Genomic DNA, 19808 nt, shown 5'->3' on the forward strand with positions numbered 1-19808 from the left:
CACTGCTGCAGAGTGAAAATTTCATTCTGGAACTTTAACAATTCATTCTTTAATAAAATGTCATGATTTTTTTTTCCAACTAGGCAGAAGTGAGACACTTAATATTTATTCAAGTTAAGAGACAGGAGGCCTGTACAATAACTTACCTCTTGTCTGTTAGGGTTTAGCAAAAAAATGGTTCAAATGGCTCTGAGCACTGTGGGACTAAACATCTATGGTCATCAGTCCCCTAGAACTTAGAACTACTTAAACCTACCTAACCTAAGGACATCACACAACACCCAGTCATCACGAGGCAGAGAAAATCCCTGACCCCGCCGGGAATCGAACCCGGCTACCGCACAACCAGGGTTTAGCATCCTGTAAACAGTCATTCATGATCTTAAACCTTCGACTGCTACAGATGTGCTTGCTGCAGGCCATCTAGAGTGCTATGTCATTAATGACGACTATACTATACGCACTGTCTTGTTTTAGGGCTGCTATCAGGAGTTGAGTTAATTCTGAACACTATAGTGACCACTATTTTCAACCGAATTTTGTCACTGACAACACAAAATGAACAGTGACTATAACATACGTTAAGACTTTATTTTTTTTACACTGAACTACTCTGTTAATTGAATACTGCCGTAGCAAAACTGCACAGATGTTAAAGCTGCTTTTTCTTTAAGAAATAGACATTTATTAGCAATTTTTAGCATGATTTTTCAATGGCAAAAATGATGTGTCACTCAATTTCAGTTGTTCACTGTTCCCTGCTACCTAATCACAACACAGCTCATTCTGCATATAGTTCTTGCTTTACTGACTCGGGAAGTTCTTGAATGTGCTAATAGTATACATACAGTTTTTGTATCACTAATCACAGGATACTGTTTTATTGAGTGCAAACTATACAATTGTAAGCAATATCACTATCACAGTGATGATGTGATCCTCAGTAAAATCTTTTTACACTTCGTTTTTGTTGAATGAGATATTTTCTGTAGCTGCACATACAATTTTTCCATAGACTGCAGCAGTTTGAGTACTTCATTACAGGGGTACACATTTATTATCTGCACTTTGTAAAGTGTTACAATAGCAAAACTTCCATAATCCTATTTAGAAACGTAAAGACTTTCAAATTTCAAATAAGTTCATATGCATCAAAGATAAGATGGCTTGTACAACTAGGTAACCCTTAAATGTTCATAGTGTTACTTGGTTTTCAAAATAAATGCTCTAAAATATGAAGTGTTCAACCTCTCTTGTTTGTGTATTAGTACAATAACTCAATCAAAGGCCGCTTTCAAAGCCAAGTTGTATGTGATTTGTAGCCCACAGAAGCAGCATGTGTCACTGCGTCCTAGCAGAATGAACTGGGGCAATGTTGTGGAGGACGAACACGTCCTCAGACAGCTTACCACAACTTTTGATACCAACAGCATCTCATAACTTCATGAGGAGATTTCTGTAGCATGCCACTGTGACAATTTGCATAATTTGTTATGACCACGCCATGGCACACCCAAATAAGACTCAACATCGCCTTGCACAGTGATGGCTTGTCTTCATCTTTTACAGCTGTGGTGCATCCACATATTTCCACTGCTTGATGCTACATAGTGATACACCTAACGTTCGCAGCATCACTAGGCAGGTAGAAGAAGTCACCTGGATTGGTCTGACACAGCAACATCATTTCCGTTTCTGCCTCAGTTTGATGTGCTTTATGTGTGGGTGTGAGCAGTCACAGACCCCCAACAGGTAACAATGTTTCTCATGTTCAACAATTTATGCAAGACATTACAAACTAACCGACGACTATTTTCACTTCCTCTATCGCATCAGGTGTGAATGCCAGTTTTTGAGCACTTCTCTCATGATCCTCAGTTGTTTACAGAAGAATGATCTCTCATTTCATCCTTCGTCACTCAAACTTGTTCAACCACACTGGAAGTGTTAGGGACACCTAACCACTGTCTAATGCAATGTCGCATTGCTGCTGCACAACTTCACTGACTCAGCCTGGATTGTTATGGCATTGATCCCCCTCCAGTGCAGAAAATAAATTACAACACATTACTCCACTTTATCAATACCCCGTAAAATCGTCTTTCGGCTCCTCTAGCGGGGTGCTATGGAACTGTGTCACAGGGATTTCAATACTTAACACAACTGTACACATGTATGCGCAAAAATTAATTACACAACATTTTTTTATTGGGGTGATTAGTTAAAGCTTTACAATTCTCCCCCCCCTCCCGTACATTTGCTGTAGGACAAATGGAGTGTTGTAGTGGTAAGGTATACAATTCAAAACTCCTGTCTTGAAATTCTGTAAAAGAGTCACCACAATTTTTTTTTACACCAAAAAAAATCGATCCTACTGTCTTTTCTATAATGATTTTTCCTCTTTGCAAATCATTTAAAAATGAAATGTACACTGTGTAGTGCATGATAACAAAGATAGAACAATGTCCTGATATCAGTACTAAAACATAAATAGGATTAAAAAATATCAACAGGAGACTCCAACAATAAACATCCACAAATTCTCCAATGAAATAACGAACCTCTAATGAGATACTAGATAAATGAGTTAGAAATATTGTTTTGGTCTCAAAACATCCACAGCACAGAGGTATCTGTGTGGCTCCACATCTAAATATGTTTGGAGTATGTGTGAGCACAGCTACAGCACTGTGGAAAAGGCTAGCTTGCAGATAAGATGACTAGATCAGCTTGTTAAAGGTCCAATGCTCTCTTTTTAACGCACCCACAACAGGCAGACAACAATCAAGATGTGGCCTTGAATGAAGAATACAGACAGTTACTTCATACGATTTAGCATTCTACATAAAATCTAAACAAAGATGGTCAAATCTCATTACTCCTACATATAAGTCCATTACCTCACCCACTCTTTCATGTTGCACAGTCTACAGATTTATCTGTTACTCCCATTTCATTTACGATGTACTTCCACACATCATGGTGAACAATAAAACTGGTGCTTCATGAAACAATTTCCATAATATTAAATCTGTCTTATCAGAAATGTCACAGTAACTACTAATGTTCTACATATTAATATGATTATAGTAAGGAAACTTCCTGCAGAACATACATAATTTAGGGGTAAAGAAGACCACTCACACATTGAGTCATCAACAGACAAAAACAAAAGAAGAAAACCTGCTACTTTTGGCAAAATCCTTTAAACAACTAGAGTTTCTTTGTTTCTTGTGTGTGCCTGTTGATGGTGAGTCAATTCTTGTGCTATTCTGCAAGTGGTCTCCTTTACTCCTAAATTATTTACATATTAACCCTTTGAGCCCCAGTGGGCACTAGTGACTTTTGAATGATATTACCAATGCTACGGCAAGACAGAGACTTCTAGTGGTACAATGAGGTACTTCTACAAATTTAGTGCACCATCTAACTTCTGCACCATTTCAGTGTAGTAATGTGTTCATACACGTATTGTAGTAGTTCTATTATATGTTTATTACCTTATATTTAAAAAAAAAACTTTTTTTATTTTAAATTCAGTGTATTAATGCGATCTTAGTAAATTAGTGTTTGTAAAATGATTCTTTCATATACTGTTCATTAAAAATTCCACTTGGGACCTGTGGAAGGTACATTAGCTTATTTGTTTCAGTTGCAAATATTTGTCACGTATTATTGTTTTTCTGACATGTTCTACATCCTAGAGGACCTCCTCACTATGGATCAATTGGAATGAAAGTTAATCTAATCTAATCTTAATGACAGTAGTCATTTATAGTATTCAAAGCAACAGATATGATTGTAGGAGATTCTGACATGCTTTTTATATACTTTATTTTTTTTAAATAGTGGCTATATTGAGGAGATAACTGACAATGAAAGTAAGTATATCTAAGTTATTGTAATGAAAATTTCAGTTTTTACTACTGGTTTTTTGAGTATTACCGAAATGAAACCAATGGGACAGAAGGTAATTGTGATTCAAATTTTATTAAGTTGTAACCCCACTTTTGCTTGTTATTTAGGACTATAATTTGTTTTGGGTATACGAGTTCATGGAGGTTTCAAGATGTCAGAGCTTGTCTCAGAAAATGCAAATTTGCTTTCAAATATATCATATGAAATGATGGGTGGTTGAAAACTATATGTCCTAGTGGTTCCAAAATGAACTTACTAATTTAAATCAATTGATTGTTTATTTTTTTGCCAGTTTATTTCTGTATTTGGTTGATTGCTACGATGATAAAGATTATTTTTTGAAAAATTTCATACTACATTCTAAAGTGCAACCACCTCCTTAAAACACGTGATTGTTTTCTTTCTGTCAATTTCTTCTTGTATTCATTACTTATTATGACGATAAAGGTTAATTATATGAATAATTTTAAATTTTTTATTTTTCACATTGTTGGTTGGTTGGTTGTTTGGGGAAGGAGACCAGACAGCGTGGTCATCGGTCTCATCGAATTAGGGAAGGATGGGGAAGGAAGTCGGCCGTGCCCTTTCAGAGGAACCACCCCGGCATTTGCCTGGAGCGATTTAGGGAAATCACGGAAAACCTAAATCAGGATGGCCGGACGCAGGATTGAACCGTCGTCCTCCCGAATGCGAGTCCAGTGTCTAACCACTGCGCCACCTCGCTCGGTTTTCACATTGTTGCTAATCAAACATCTAATATGACCATTTTCAAAATAAAGTATACAATTAGTGTGTTCTTACAATACTTAATTACTCAGGAAGACTAAACCTCAAAAAGCCTACATGTTCCAGTCTACTTACAAAGCTGAATGAAAAATTAATCAATTGCTTAATTTGAAAGGCCACAGTTAGCAACCATTAATAAATATCTTTAATTTACTTCAGTTAATTGTCACAACAATGTGATATGAAGTGTATTCGGGATTACAGCTATGATCATTCAGAAGTAGCACACTTATCATCTTAAACACTTAGCATTTTCACAGGAATTGAATATTCTTTGGATTCAACTGCAAGTACAAGATAAGAATATACAGGTAAAGTTTCCACATTGAAATTTTTCATTTAATGGCCTTCTGTATTTAGTTAAGATCAGCATAAAGACAAATCACGTCATTCGTGTGATTATTGAATTTGCCTTCAAACCATAAACCCTGTTTTAACTCTTTGTTGCCTGATGGTACGTAAAAGTACCAGTAAGTTTTTAGTCACATAAGTTTCTCACAGTTCAGTTTTGTGTGCTGAGAGCCTGTTGTAACTTTCCTGTACCTCCACTCTACTGTTTCAAAGATGTTACTATGCAATAGCTACACCTCTCTGGCAACAAAGCTGTAAACTCCTTGTTGCGGGCTACTGTGAAAACAGAAGATTTCACATGTTTGTTTCCATACTGTTGTCTATCTGTGTGTGCAAGCTATTGAAACTTCTGTTGGATTTTCCATTGTAAGAACTTTTGTCTTTTTTTTTTTACACTAGTTTGGAGCATTACACTATAAACAAATGACATACAATGGAAAATATGAAGAGGACTTACAAGTACCGCCAAGCTGTGCGAGCACTTTATTGTAGCTGCATGACGTAAACTCTCATATGTTGTTTGTCTAGCTTTTTCTCGCACACATGGACAAAAATCATAATAATGATGGTTGTTTTCGCCCTTTGACAGATGCAGAAATTGAAGTGGTTTTGTATGAGGATATTCCCACTGATGCTTCAGAAATAACTGGCATTGAAAATGAAGATGACGAAAATGTTAACAATTACGACAAAGCCTTCTCACGCAGGCAGATAGTGAAACAAACCCCAGTGGTTCAAATAATGATGCCTCGCAGAATATTTCGCCATCTACACCTACACCTCAAGGTGATAATCAGCCAAACTTTGAAAGAAAGTGGAGAGAAAAATTCAATGAAACAAAGAATTTTGATTACACATACGGTGGAGGTACATTATTACACTTTCCTTCTCTCTCTCTCTCTCTCTCTCTCTCTCTCTCTCTCTCTCTCTCTCTCTCTCTCCCCAGCCTGCAAAATCTACTTCACTACTAATGTGTATACCACTAGAAGTCTGTTATGTCTACAACTCTCTAGTACTATATCGATTCACGTATTCTTATTGTAGGTCCTGTAAAATTATTTCGAGATTGCCTCATAGCAACTGATGATTTTATTTTTGTTATGAAGCCAATTTTAGAAGACTTAATTCTCCAGAGTAATCTTTATGTAATACAGAAGGAAAAAATTTTAAATCTGAAGGCATATGAATTGCTAGCTTTTTTGGGAATGATATACAACTGAGACCACATTCCTCTCTCTCTCTCTCTCTCTCTCTCTCTCTCTCTCTCTCTGTGTGTGTGTGTGTGTGTGTGTGTGTGTGTGTGTGTGTGTTCTTTGCATTGTTGCATACATCCACACACTTTGTACAGAGTTGCAAGACCATATAGATGCAATTTTATTTTTATAAAGGCTTTTCTCCACCTTTTATACAAAAGTATCCCAATATTTAAATATACTGTGTAGTCATCCAAACACAATGTAAATACTGCACTAGAATTATGAAAATTTACATTTCCTCTTCAACACATCATGCAGCACCCCATTTTCATTACACTGGGTGAAGACAGAGACATAGTACAGTTAGTAATGTAAGACATTACGATAAATTAGATAACATAAAGAATATCTTTGAAAGAAAGTTATCCACAGCCGAAGGAAACAGTTGGCATTGGGTCATGTACAAAGGCAAACATACTGTGCCACTCTTCCACACACAGCATGGTAGGGACAGTTTTGCTGCATCAATGATCTCAAGACTGAACATCACAGACATTTAGAACGTTCAGTGCTGGCTCTGTAGTAGTAGAACTAATACTTCTACTAAATTTCAATCAATTCCTAATTTTATTATCGAGTTATATCATGGTTACCTGGACAACAATAAAACCTGTTGCCCAACAGAAATACAAGTATAATTCATGGAGTGTATAATTTTGAAGGTAAATTGCAATATCTTTTAATGTAATAAGGGTCTGGTGTCAGTAAATTTAACAGAAGAGCAACTCTTGACTAAACTGTAAAGTAAAATAACAACTGTTCTGTTCTTAAATAAAAGATGTGATCAGAAGTTACTTTTTCTTTCCATTGCATATTGCTGGTAGTTACAGTAAATTCCAATTATTTTCTGAATAATTTAAATTTTGTCTCACTGTATTTTGCACATGTTTCTTGTTTTCTTCGTGTATCATATTCTGAATCTGCACCAATACTATTATAGATATTTCGAGTTTAAAAGCAAACATTTCCAACTTTTTATAAAACTCTAATTCCTGTGAGTACCTGTGTTTCGTTCAGGTTATGTAAGCCTTCATATGAATAACTACCTGGATTACCAAAACTGTTGTTCTACTGGAATAGCAGCCCTCACTTTCATTCAGATATTTTGACTTATCTGAGATTAGCAAATGTTCCAAGTTTCTTTTGACCCAGTTGCATGTTATTACACTACTTCATTACATTTCTTATTCACGTGTTATGTGAGGAGAAGGCTATAATTTTAGTAACTTGTGTAATTTTCATTCAGGTTTCATAATTTAAGAACCTTCTCCTCCTCGTTCTACTCCATCAATCTATTAGGCTTATATTTTCAGTGACAAGATTATGTGTGTTTGCCTAACCAACAGTTCATTCATACAATGTCAAATTACAGTATAGTCTTCCTCAGTTTCATGTATATTGTTCTATTTGTGATACTTTTCCTATCACTTTCCTGCTCACTCATATAATTTCTGTCACATTCCTCTTTGTATTGTCAGCTGTCCTGTTCTCTATTACTTACCAAAATAAAATTTTAACAACAACTTTCTCCTAGCAGTTACTTCTAGGTTGAAACATATTCCAGTTTCTCCATTTCATAGTTTCCTGTTTAAAACATATCTGCCTTTCAAAGCTAAGAATGTTGTCACCTGAACACATAAGTCTGTCATGTCATTAGAAGAAGCCTACATCGGGAATTTCTGCACTTGTTAGGTGATGTCTGAAACTTACCTCAGCTCAGTACAGCCGATAGATACACAAAAAACAGAACCGAACATTGACGTTCCTAGCTTTAGGAACAAATGTTCCTTCATCAGGGAGGAGAGAGGAGAAAGAAAGGGAAGAAGGGAAAGTCCTTGCTACCCTCCCTGTTTTCCTTTCCCTGTTGCTTCATAACCTGGGTTGTGAGTAACTGAATCTACTTTCCCTTCTTCCCTTTCTTTCCCCTCTCTCCTCCCTGATGAAGGAACATTTGTTCCAAAAGCTAGGAACGTCAATTTTCGGTTCTGTTTTTTGTGTATCTATCGGCTGTACTGAGCTGAGGTAAGTACTGGCCAGCCCCTCTATCTCTTTGTTAGTATTTGTTTCACATCTTTATATGATATTTTCCATTAATCATTTAAATGTCTGAAACTTCACAGATGAAGTTCCTGGCAAACCAGTCAGTTGAGGAGAAGCACAAAATCACTGTAACAGTTACCATCCAATACTAAGTGCTGTCAGCAGAATTCTGTTGTCTGCACACACCACAAGAGTGACCAGTGATGTGTGGGTGTGAGTGGTGTTCACTTTCATGTTTGAACATAAATAGTTTGATACTGCCACGAAAGTAGGCACAGTAGACAAAGAACGTGCACACACACACATGCGCGCGCATGCACGCACGTATGCCCCCCCCCCCATTATTTCCAATATTTAATCCCAATTAATCTGTCCCACATACATATTAAAATTGTGTGTTTGTGCACAATACAGTAAATTTTTAACTTTTCCATGCATTTAACTCATATGTTGATTTAGTATGAGAGCAACAGGGCACTTGTTTTATATGCGCTACTGACAGTACCGAAAAATTAAGAGTCTGCATAAAATTGAATTGTTAAAAAATGGAAATAACGAGTAGAAATTACAGAAAACAGAATAATGAACAACTGCCTTTAGGAGAAGGAAAAGAAAACAATTATCCTAACCCAGTCTTTGATTAATTTGGGAAGTTTCAGGTAACGTTTAACAGATAATTAGTGTTTCCACAGCATTATGCTGAAATATTTCATTTCATGCCACACTATTTCTGAAATCAATTTCTTTAAAGTTTGCCTCTTTCTTTTCAATCATTTCATGCCCTCTTTGTAAAGAGGTCATTTGACATAGCACACTAGTTCAGCATCCTCAAATAGACTTTGATGGCATTTATATGGAATGATTTAAGGAAACAGCAGGACATTTTGAGCTACATTACAAGCTACCACTATTTCTCAACATGAATATATAAGCTCCCATTCTGACTGTGAGTTTATAAAGATCTCTCATTTGATTTACACTGTTTACCTGACACAAACATAAGAGGGAACATGATCAAACTGAACCAAGAATAACAAGAGAATCAAATGTTTGATTAATAACTGGAGAGTTGCAGCATCAAAAACAATAATCAAGATCACCACTGCAGAAAAACTTACTTAATGAGATTTGAGATTACTGCACCAGACAGCCGTGGATCAGTGAACTGAGTGGTGCGGTTATTGTGATCTACAAAATAAATACGTCCAGAACTAGTTTGCCTCATTTCCCATCCTGGTGGTAAAGGACCGAGATCTGAGCTTACAGTCAGGTCTCGGGGAATGCGTGGGTCATGCCATGTACTTATTCCAGATGGAACATGGTAGAAATACACCTGCCCTTGCTGCGTTGTTCGTAATTCTGAAAATTAATGTAATTAGTTTTTAACCAAGTTGCCACCTCGCTGCAATGAAAGTACATGTTCTATTTCTAAAGCAGTAATTTAGTTGCATCACAGGATATACATTCTTTATTTAATACATCAAATTTAGACTCAAGATAATGCTTATGTTTCATGTCCAAAATTATGCAAATACCAAATCACTCCAAAATAAATATTCAAACATTACTGATAAAAGCAATATAAAATTTATACAATCAATAAGTATCACTGTGTAGCAGAAGCTGGTGTTAATAAGAAAGAGCAAAATGGTATGTGGTTCATACACTTGGTATAACAATAGTTTAAATATCATTCTTCACTGTGGTGAAGTAACTTTTTAAAAATGAAGTTATTCCAAATTTTGATCTATATATTTGTTTCATTGCTTATCTTTCTAGTGATGCTATTAAGCAGCACAGAACACAAATGAGAGGCTAAGTTAATGTTTCTCGTTTGTATGTATAACACTTGCATGCAGTCTCCTACCCTGCTAAGTAGTTTCCTTTTCAGAACCTAATATTATTGCTAGTTCAGTAATGTTTCTCACATACATTTGCTATCACGGAGAACATATTTAATACCAGCTAAGGCATCATTGGCCTTTCCACATAGCAGTAACATATTACAGTGTTGCAATGAGAACCCAATAGTGCTGATTTGTTGCCATACTGCAAAACACAAAGTGTTCTGTGTCAGCAGAGTGGTGTGTAGCATACGGGATGCCCAGGTGTTTCATTTTTTGAGGCTATGCAAGTGTTCAACAGGACAAACAAATTTTATGCTTGGAGAGCATAGCCCAGACACCCCCCCCCAAACACACACACATTACTTGTAGCTTTATATGTCAGAAATGATCACCATTTCATTAAAGTCATAGTTATTGTGATGTTTCAGATATAAGCATGAAATTCAAAAACGTTGCAATGGAAAAACGGGTTGCTATGCATCTGTGTTTGATGGATATTATACAGGGTCCGGCATAAAAAACTCCCCGATTACAAAGTAACGTGCAGCAGACAGTAGAAGGAGCAGAGTGGTGGGGGGCGCGTCGTTACGTAGCTGCCTACGTGCCGTTTTCAGTGTACGCCATGGCGTGGTCTGGTGAACATCGTGCCTTCGTAGTGGAAGATTTTATTCAAAATGGCGAATCGCCTATTAATACTCAACGTGCTTTTCGCGTTCGCTTTGCGCTCGGACGACGGGACCCTGTTCCCGATAAGAAAACAATTTATTCTTGGGTTGCTAACTTTCGTGAGACAGGTTCCGCATTAAAAAGGAAACCACCTGGACGACCACGGACTGCAACAGGCCCCGGAAATGTTGATGCAGTTAGAGCTTCAGTTCAACAATCTCCTCGACGATCCGCTAAAAAGCGTGCGGCAGCATTACGGATATCTGATCGAAGTGTGAGAAGAATCTTGCATCGAGATCTTAAAATGCATCCTTACAAACTTGTAACTACGCAGGAACTGAGTGAACGAGACTGTGGTGTCCGTGTAAGTTTGTGCCAAGACCTTCTTCGGAACATTCGTCCCAACGATATTGTGATTTTTTCTGATGAAGCACACTTTCACCTTGCCGGAACAGTGAACAGCCAAAATTGCAGGTACTGGTGTGAACACAATCCCCAAGAACTTCATCAACGACCACTTCATAGCCCTAAAGTAACAGTATGGTGTGCTGTTTACAATTCCGGAGTGATCGGTCCTTACTTTTTCGAAGAAAATGACAGGAATTTAACCGTCTACAGTGAACGCTATTGTGCCATGCTCCGCGACTTTCTCCAACCGCAACTAAGGGAGCTTTTTGGTGAAATAGAGAACGTGTGGTTCCAGCAAGATGGTGCTACAGCCCACACAGCGCGGCAGTCACTGGCATTGGTGAAGGAAATGTTTCCTGGACATGTGATCTCGTTGCGTGGAGACATTGGCTGGCCCCCACGATCGCCGGACTTAACGCCCTGTGATTTCTTTCTTTGGGGCTATTTAAAAGCAAAAGTTTATGAACAACGTCCACAATCTTTACGAGCCCTGAAAGAAGCAATTACACAAGAGGTTGAAGCTATTCCACCTGAAATGACTCAAAGAGTAATGAATAACTTCAGGGAAAGACTCAATCAGTGTGTCGACAGTGCAGGAAGCCATTTAAGGGATGTTTTATTTAAAAAGTAAGACCATAAGAGTATTTTCTAAAATGGCATAATATGTACTTTTATTTAGTATAAATAAAATTGTTCTACCTTATTTGTTTTTGTTTTTATTAGCTTTCCTTAAAGGGGAGGTTTTTCTGCCGGACCTTGTACCATATATTGCTGTGTATGAAATGTAGCTAACATTTCAATTTTTTCTTTAAACTCGGGAGGGGAGCAATATCAGCCTCAAGTCTAGATGAAACTGATTTTATGTAGCACATTCACTTCTGATCGCAAATGTGTGAAACTGAAATATTGATAACATCCCTCATGTCATGATAGCATGCAAAGAGGAGAGTATTTTGCCATATGGTTTATATACAGAACTTTCTTATTCACGATGATATCGTAGAATCTATAGTTTTTTCCCCCCAAAATCAGCAACATAATTGTTTAAGAATCATTGACAGTTAGTGAAAAGAGCACTTACTGCTATGAAAAACATGAAATTTCTTCTCTTATGTTATTGTTCTGCACTTCAGTTATCTCTGCCATTCGAAAAATTAGAGCGAATAGCATACCATCTTTCCATTCCTATCCCTGCACAGGGTGAGGGGCAATCTTCTTACTACAAATATCTCTTAATTATTAGTGATTATAATAGAAGGAAACATTCCACGAAGGAAAAATACATCTAAAAACAAAGATGATGTGACTTACCAAATGAAAGTGCTGGCAGGTCGACAGACAAACAAACGAACACAAACATACACACAAAATTCAAGCTTTCGCAACAAACTGTTGCCTCATCAGGAAAGAGGGAAGGAGAGGGAAAGACGAAAGGATGCGGGTTTTAAGGGAGAGGGTAAGGAGTCATTCCAGTCCCGGGAGCGGAAAGACTTACCTTAGGGGGAAAAAAGGACGGGTACACACTCGCACACACACACACACACACACACACATATCCATCCACACATATACAGACACAAGCAGACATATTTAAAGACATATTTAAAGACAAAGAGTTTGTCTTTAAATATGTCTGCTTGTGTCTGTATATGTGTGGATGGATATGTGTGTGTGTGTGCGCGCGAGTGTGTACCCGTCCTTTTTTCCCCCCTAAGGTAAGTCTTTCCGCTCCCGGGACTGGAATGACTCCTTACCCTCTCCCTTAAAACCCACATCCTTTCGTCTTTCCCTCTCCTTCCCTCTTTCCTGATGAGGCAACAGTTTGTTGCGAAAGCTTGAATTTTGTGTGTATGTTTGTGTTCGTTTGTGTGTCTGTCGACCTGCCAGCACTTTCATTTGGTAAGTCACATCATCTTTGTTTTTAGATTAATTATTAGTGATATTGACTTTGATGAACAGTTGTCAAGGTTCTGCCAAATCATCAGTGTGTTTTAGTTTCAGAGCCATAAAAGAGTTTTATTGAGTCAGTTCCAGTCTGCAGCAAAAATTTGATGTCTGTCCATCTGTGGTTAGCAAGATTACACAAACAAACATGATAGTCATTTCTTTACAAAACTCTTAAGACAACCCATTAAGGTTAAAATTAATTATAAATATATATAATCTATCTTTAACATATCAAAAGATAATTAAGGTGAAGACAGTCACCACTTCTCTCTGAAGGGGGACGTGAACAAAAATATGGTACATTATTTGATGCAAATTATATTTTTATTTCTCAGGTGAAAACAGGAGGAAATCCTTTAGTAATTTTCAGCGCCAGCTGTTCACTACTTAAAATGCAAAGGGTTATAATAGTCCGCTAAAATTGCAACAGAATTAGAGATTTATTTTTGTCTGAAATATTAACCTTTTCTCACTTTAAGAATCATCATTAATCATGAGTAACCGCTACATTTCTCTTGTTGACAGGTTTAAGTTTGCTTCTTTTGCTAAAACACTGTATAATTAGCACAAACTCACCTTGCAGTAGCTGCTGCAACAGAATACTGAAATGGAATGTCTTACTAAACAGGCAACTGGTGACCAGGGAGGTCAGTATCTTACAGAAAACCTCAATGTGTCAGTTTACAGTAATGTAAAAGAAGAAATTTTATATTTCTCATAGTAGAAAATTCACTTTTCACTAGCTGTTGATGACTTAAAATAATTACAGTACTTGTTTGAAAAATAAAATAAAAACTATAGCTTCTGCTATAGGGCCATAAATAAGAAAGTTCCGTATGTTAACCACATGGAAAACTACTCTCCTCGGTATGCTATCATTTGCCAAAATCTCATTTTGATAACTAACAGTACATGAGAAATGAAAGGTATTACTGAATGTTTCATTCTCAAGCATGTTGAGTTGGAAGTGAACATGCTACACAAAATCAATTTTCTCGAGACTGCGGACAGATATTGATCCCCTTTCAAGCTTAAAGAAAAATTTAAAATGTAAGCTATATTTCATACACTGCAATTTATGGTCTAATATGCACCACATGCAAACTCACAGCAACCCCTATTGTAATGTTTTCAAATTTTGTGATTATAATTGAAATATCACAATAACTATGTCCATTAATGGAACCGTGAGCATTTGGGCATTAGAACAGCTTTTGTAACAACAGATTGGCTGTACATGTATTTACTCTTGTACGCCTAATATCTGATTTAACTTTGTGCTCTTATTCTTAACCTTTATTTGAAACTCCTTTTTCTGTTAAATGGTTGTTATGTTATCTAGCTGACATTGTATCTGTTACTGTATTTATAGTATATCTTACTTAAACTATGTACAATTTGCCATTGAATTGCCCTTGTATTTATTGTAAGTTTAAATTGAAACCTGTACAATTTGACACATTCCATATCCTTGTGATTGACTCACTAACTGGATCTACGGGACAAGAAATAAATAAATAAATAAATAACATAAATAAATAAAATAAATGTCACCATGAAGCCAACATATAAACCTTCAAGTAACGCAGTGTTTTTTTTTTTTTTAACCAAATAGATTCTGTAAAATCATTTGAGAATGATTGCGTGGTGTCCATCTCAATTCTGACAGCGCAGGGACCTGCCAACCCTGGCCTGCTCTGTACGAAGACCAAAATGCATGCTGGCAGCCTTCTGTGTAAAAGGTACTCGTCCCGGAATGAGCTTCTACATAATTAACTGAATGCTGATAAGATAAATTACAAAAATAAAAATAAAACAATATAATGGTGACAAATAATGTAAACAAGTACCAAATTACAGTAAATGGCTATTGTACGAAACTTGTGCACAATAAAAACTTACACGCCACAAGGGAGACTTCCACCTTACGTAACTTAGAATATGGGAGCTTGCTGTGTTGTAGTATAGCTTGTTTTAATGAAACAATTATCCTCAAGTAAGTTGTTAATTGTTATAACAACATTTGCGACAAGAAAGATTACAGTGTGAACATCTGTGTTTGGTTTGAGCACACATAAACATTTCCAAGGATATTTTCAGTATAGAGAATGATGTTTTGAATAGCTGGGACGAATGTTTCACGCCACATAAATGGTTACTGAGAAACTCCTCAATGCGAGTTTTAATATGTTGATGATTTCCAGCAAGTAACACAAGATATAGAGCACCTAACAAAAGAATTTAAGCTGTGGGCTTGCAGCCCAGCTTAGAGATATTTTGGCAGTTTTCTTTAGAAATACTGCAAGACAGGATGTCTCTGTGTGTAAAAGGAACTAAGGTATTTCCAATTCAGAAAGCAGAGAGAGTTGATGTTTTACTGAATGTGCTCTGATATTTAATTTATGGTGGTCAAGGCACTTAGCGCCCGCAGCAGGAGGTACACCAGCAGCTCAGCTGGGCCTCGTCAAAGAGGGATAGCCAGCAGGCACAGACACTTTTTCCCTTGTGCACAATGCAGCTCTTGCCAAGAGTGACTGAGGTGGAAATTTCACCAAATCAAACTCAAAAATATTTAATTCACACACAACAACATGTAAAACTATGTCATCTTATTTCTAAACTCTCACACCCTTATTTATTATTGAAAATGTGTAGATTATTTAAGTCTCAAGATTGCAATATAGTATTATTGTTAACAAAGTTTTATGAAAAGCGGTTCATTTTAGATATGTAGTGTCTGATTCATTTTGATCTGCATTTGAGCAAGATTTTTTATGAACATTTTTTATTAATGTAGGCCAACTGGTAATTCTTTTTAAGTAGGCAAATGTGGTGGCCACATTGATCCAGCTCTTTTTTAAAAAAACCTGCCCCATTGAGCAGTTCATAACAAAGGTAAAGTTCTGGGTGTGGATGAACAGTTCTACATCGAAAGGCTGCTTAGAGTGCATAACACTTCTTCACAGTGAAAAACTGGTAGTCACAAGTGACCCCAGGATTGGCCTGCATATGGATGGAACTAAATGATGTCCCAACTCAGGCAGGAAACAACCAAAAGTTAGAAAATTTCAATTAAAAAGAAATCAGGAAGGGGCCTCTAAAACTCAATTTGTACAGTGTGGTAAGGATGCAATAATGCCATGACTGTCACACTGAAAGGAACATTACATGGTTTCAGATTTTGTGTAGTGAAGGACACATTCTTATCCTCCACATGCTAGCATAAAGTGTGCCACAAAGTGTTCTGTAATAACATTAGAGGCAGAATATATACTGCTACGCAAAAGGATAATGGAAAAACCAGCTGTCAGCTGGTGACTATAGATATGATGCAACTTGGACCAGCCATGTGAGCAGTCGCAATATTCCTTCAACTGGTGTTTTATAAGGTAGTGTATCCGTGATTGGGTAAAATGTGGGAGGCTCTTGATAACTGGGAAATGTTCACTTGCACAGAAATCATCGTGTACCCTTCATTGGATTCAAAGGATAAGACAGAGTTCAGACAGAGATTGATACCAATATGCACACTAGATACCACACTAAAATGAGTTGGTATGTCACTACTTAGTAAACATAAGTTAAGGTCTCTCATCACTTGTTGCGTTAGAGTACCTCATCAGATGTTCTATTACTGCCCCACCATGGGTTGTGGACACTGAAACCACCCACAAAGAGAAAAAGTGAAGGTATACAATGGATCATGTCAGCTATCTCCTGATATGTCAGCTCCCTGTCTGATGGGGGAGGTAGACATGGCAGAGAATAAAATCAATAGCCTCTAACGCTGTATTATGTGGGAACTGATAATTAAAAAAGCCCACAAGCAACAAAGTGCAGTCACCACCTGATGCCCTCAAAGGGTCAATTCTGTTTTTCAAACAGGTACAGTGGTTATGTAAGGTAGGGTATATGTGTCGGTGGAACTAATTTCCTGAAGATCTGTATATATTCTGGGTAAAAAGAAAGCAGATGTCAGAATTCCACTAACTGGTGAAAATAACCATTCCAGTTCCACTGTATGTAATATGTAGGGGCAACCAGGATGGTGGCAAGGTGGTGAGAAGGTGGGTCATATTTCAGCCTCTGCATGCACCACCTGCTGAGTAGGAACAATGTCACAGTTCACAATTTTAACATCAGTCTTGTGGGATAGGGGCTTACAATACAGCTAAGGCCTCCAAGTACTGGAGCCACTTTTTTTCCTTGTCTTTTCTTCTCTGCTCTCTGGCTGGAGGTTATTTGGTTGTGTATCAGGAAGGAAAGAAGAATCGACTGTCCTGCAGTTCAAAGTTCATATATCAGTGGCTGTTTTGGGCCACAAGGTATCATCAGTCTACTGAGAAGATCCAGAGAGAGGTGACATGCTCCTAAATTTAATGAACTGTTTACTGAAAAAGTAGAACACAGACGACAAACGATAATCAACCACAATGTAGAACAAAAAGTGTGTCACTCTTTTCTTACTGACTGTGTATATTTATGAAAGAAAAAAAAATCAGCAATTCTGTTAAATTTTTTTGAGACATCAGTCTTCTGACTGGTTTGATTTGGGCCACCCTGACTTATCCTGTGGAACCAATTCAGCTCGGAGTTACACTTACACCCTGCACACTCTCAATTATTTGTTGGATATATTCTAGTCTCTGTCTTCCACTAAACTCTTCTGCTCTGTTTATCATCATGTTTTACCACAAGTTCTATCATCTTGTCCTGTCTTCTTGTCAATGTTTTCCATATGTCCCTTCCTTCACCAATTCTGCTTAGAATCATCTCATTCCTTCTTATCAGTCCACCTAGTTTTCAACATCCTTCTATAGCACCACATCCACACATCGATCTGCTATACGTGATCAATTCCCTTTCCCTTACTTTACATTTTGCTCCAGCCAAGAATTTCCATTATTGTTATACAATACTCTGATAAACTGTGACCAATACTGTATCCCTTGTATCTTCCGTATTAATTCCAATTTCTTCTTGTCTAACATCATCATTTCCACTCCTCTTTTGCACTGTGTCACCCATTTCCTCAAAGTTTGGTAGCCACACTTTCATAGCATATGTCGATAGGACCAGTGGATGATGTGCAAGACTGTAATAAGCACAAAAAACATGCTGCACAGCCACATACCTCTCCTTGTATTTTTAAAATTCCTTCACGGCAATAGCGTGTCATTCACCAGTCCACAATGACATCTCAACTGAACATCAATATCTGGGTCAATGGCAAAGGTTTATTGTCCAGATGGCACCACCCATTTTCTGATATCTAATACAACATGTTATTTCCACGGTTCCCAAACCGTCCTTTTCACTGTCAGACCTGTTACTAGTTTTTCCACTTACCATATCCTGGTGGCAAGTCTCCCGGCTGACTAATATTGTGAGAACCACGACCAGCCTGTTGCAACATCAATGAATTTCTCTGTCGTGCAGATCGTCGACGATGAGCAGCTGCTTGAGCCTGACTGCCTGAAGAATTTTCACGTTCACGTCTACTGCCAGCAGCTGGCAGCTCTGTTCTCGGAGGCCGATTTTCAGCTTCACTGTGAATTAAAGACACCATTTCATACAAAACTAGGTATCATTCAAAGCTCATCCTTTTAATACATTAAAATTTATTTTGAATGAAAATGAAACACTTACTTAACATAAATATAGTACTAATTCTTCACAGGAGAACAACATAACATGGTTCTATGAACTTACCATTTTAATGCACTTCTCAATTGAACAATTCATATTTAAAGTTGAAAAAGAAACAAACTGTTTTGCTCTACTACTATATATCGAGCAAGTTTTCGGCTTACTGGGCCATTCTACATCCTTGGTGTAATGTTGGAAAGCAAATGTAACTCATCTGTACAGGAGATCATGAATAGAACAGTTATGCAACTACTGCTCAAGTGTACAAGATTCTGACCAGGTTGAATTAAACTAAGACATTGAAGCAATTCAGAGTCATGTTGCTAGATTTATCATCAGTAGGTTTGCTTAACACACGAGTGTTACAGAAATGCTCCGTGAGCTCTAATGGCAATCACTGGAGGGAAGACTACATTCTTTTCGCAAAACATTATTGGGAAAGTTTAGAGAACCAACACTTAAGACTGACTGCACACATTTCTATTGCCAACAACATACGTCTCACGTTAAGAACTGGAAAAGACGAGATAAGAGAAATTACAGTTTGTACAGAAGCATATCTTCTTCTTCACGCGATCAGGCCCAGAGGACCGCGCGCCACCACAGTTAGAGCTCTCCATCTGTCTCTGTCTTCTGCTATCTGTCTCCAGTTTTCCGTGACTCCCAGCTGCAACAGGTCTTCTCTCACTCCATTAATCCACCTCTTTCTAGGTCTTCCCACTGGTCTGCTGCCTGACGGGATCCAGTCCATTGTGATTTTGGGCCTTCTTGTTGCCTCCATTCTAACAACATGTCCAGCCCATTGCAGTCTTTTGCTTCTCATCACTCCCAAGATGTTAGGCTCCTTGTACAGCTCTTCTAATTTAGTGTTATGGCGTCTTCTTCATTCTCCAGTAGCCAGATCTCTGACCGGTCCAAATATTTTCCTGAGGACTTTCCT

At 37.5% G+C, this 19808-nt stretch overlaps 1 protein-coding gene across 1 annotated transcript in view; it reads right to left on the reverse strand.

Annotated features, from left to right (window-relative positions):
* The window catches only part of LOC126163152 (E3 ubiquitin-protein ligase SMURF1), a 205512-nt gene that overhangs the window by 84496 nt on the left and 101208 nt on the right, over positions 1-19808 (reverse strand). Inside the window, exons 7-8 of the mRNA XM_049920082.1 lie at positions 18569-18768; positions 9470-9710 (exon numbers count right to left, since the gene is read on the reverse strand). Coding sequence (XP_049776039.1) covers positions 9470-9710; positions 18569-18768 — 441 coding nt within the window. The remainder of the gene's footprint in view (positions 1-9469; positions 9711-18568; positions 18769-19808) is intronic.

The sequence above is a fragment of the Schistocerca cancellata genome, chromosome 2 (assembly GCF_023864275.1).
Source record: "Schistocerca cancellata isolate TAMUIC-IGC-003103 chromosome 2, iqSchCanc2.1, whole genome shotgun sequence".
Taxonomy (NCBI): Eukaryota; Metazoa; Arthropoda; class Insecta; order Orthoptera; family Acrididae; genus Schistocerca; species Schistocerca cancellata.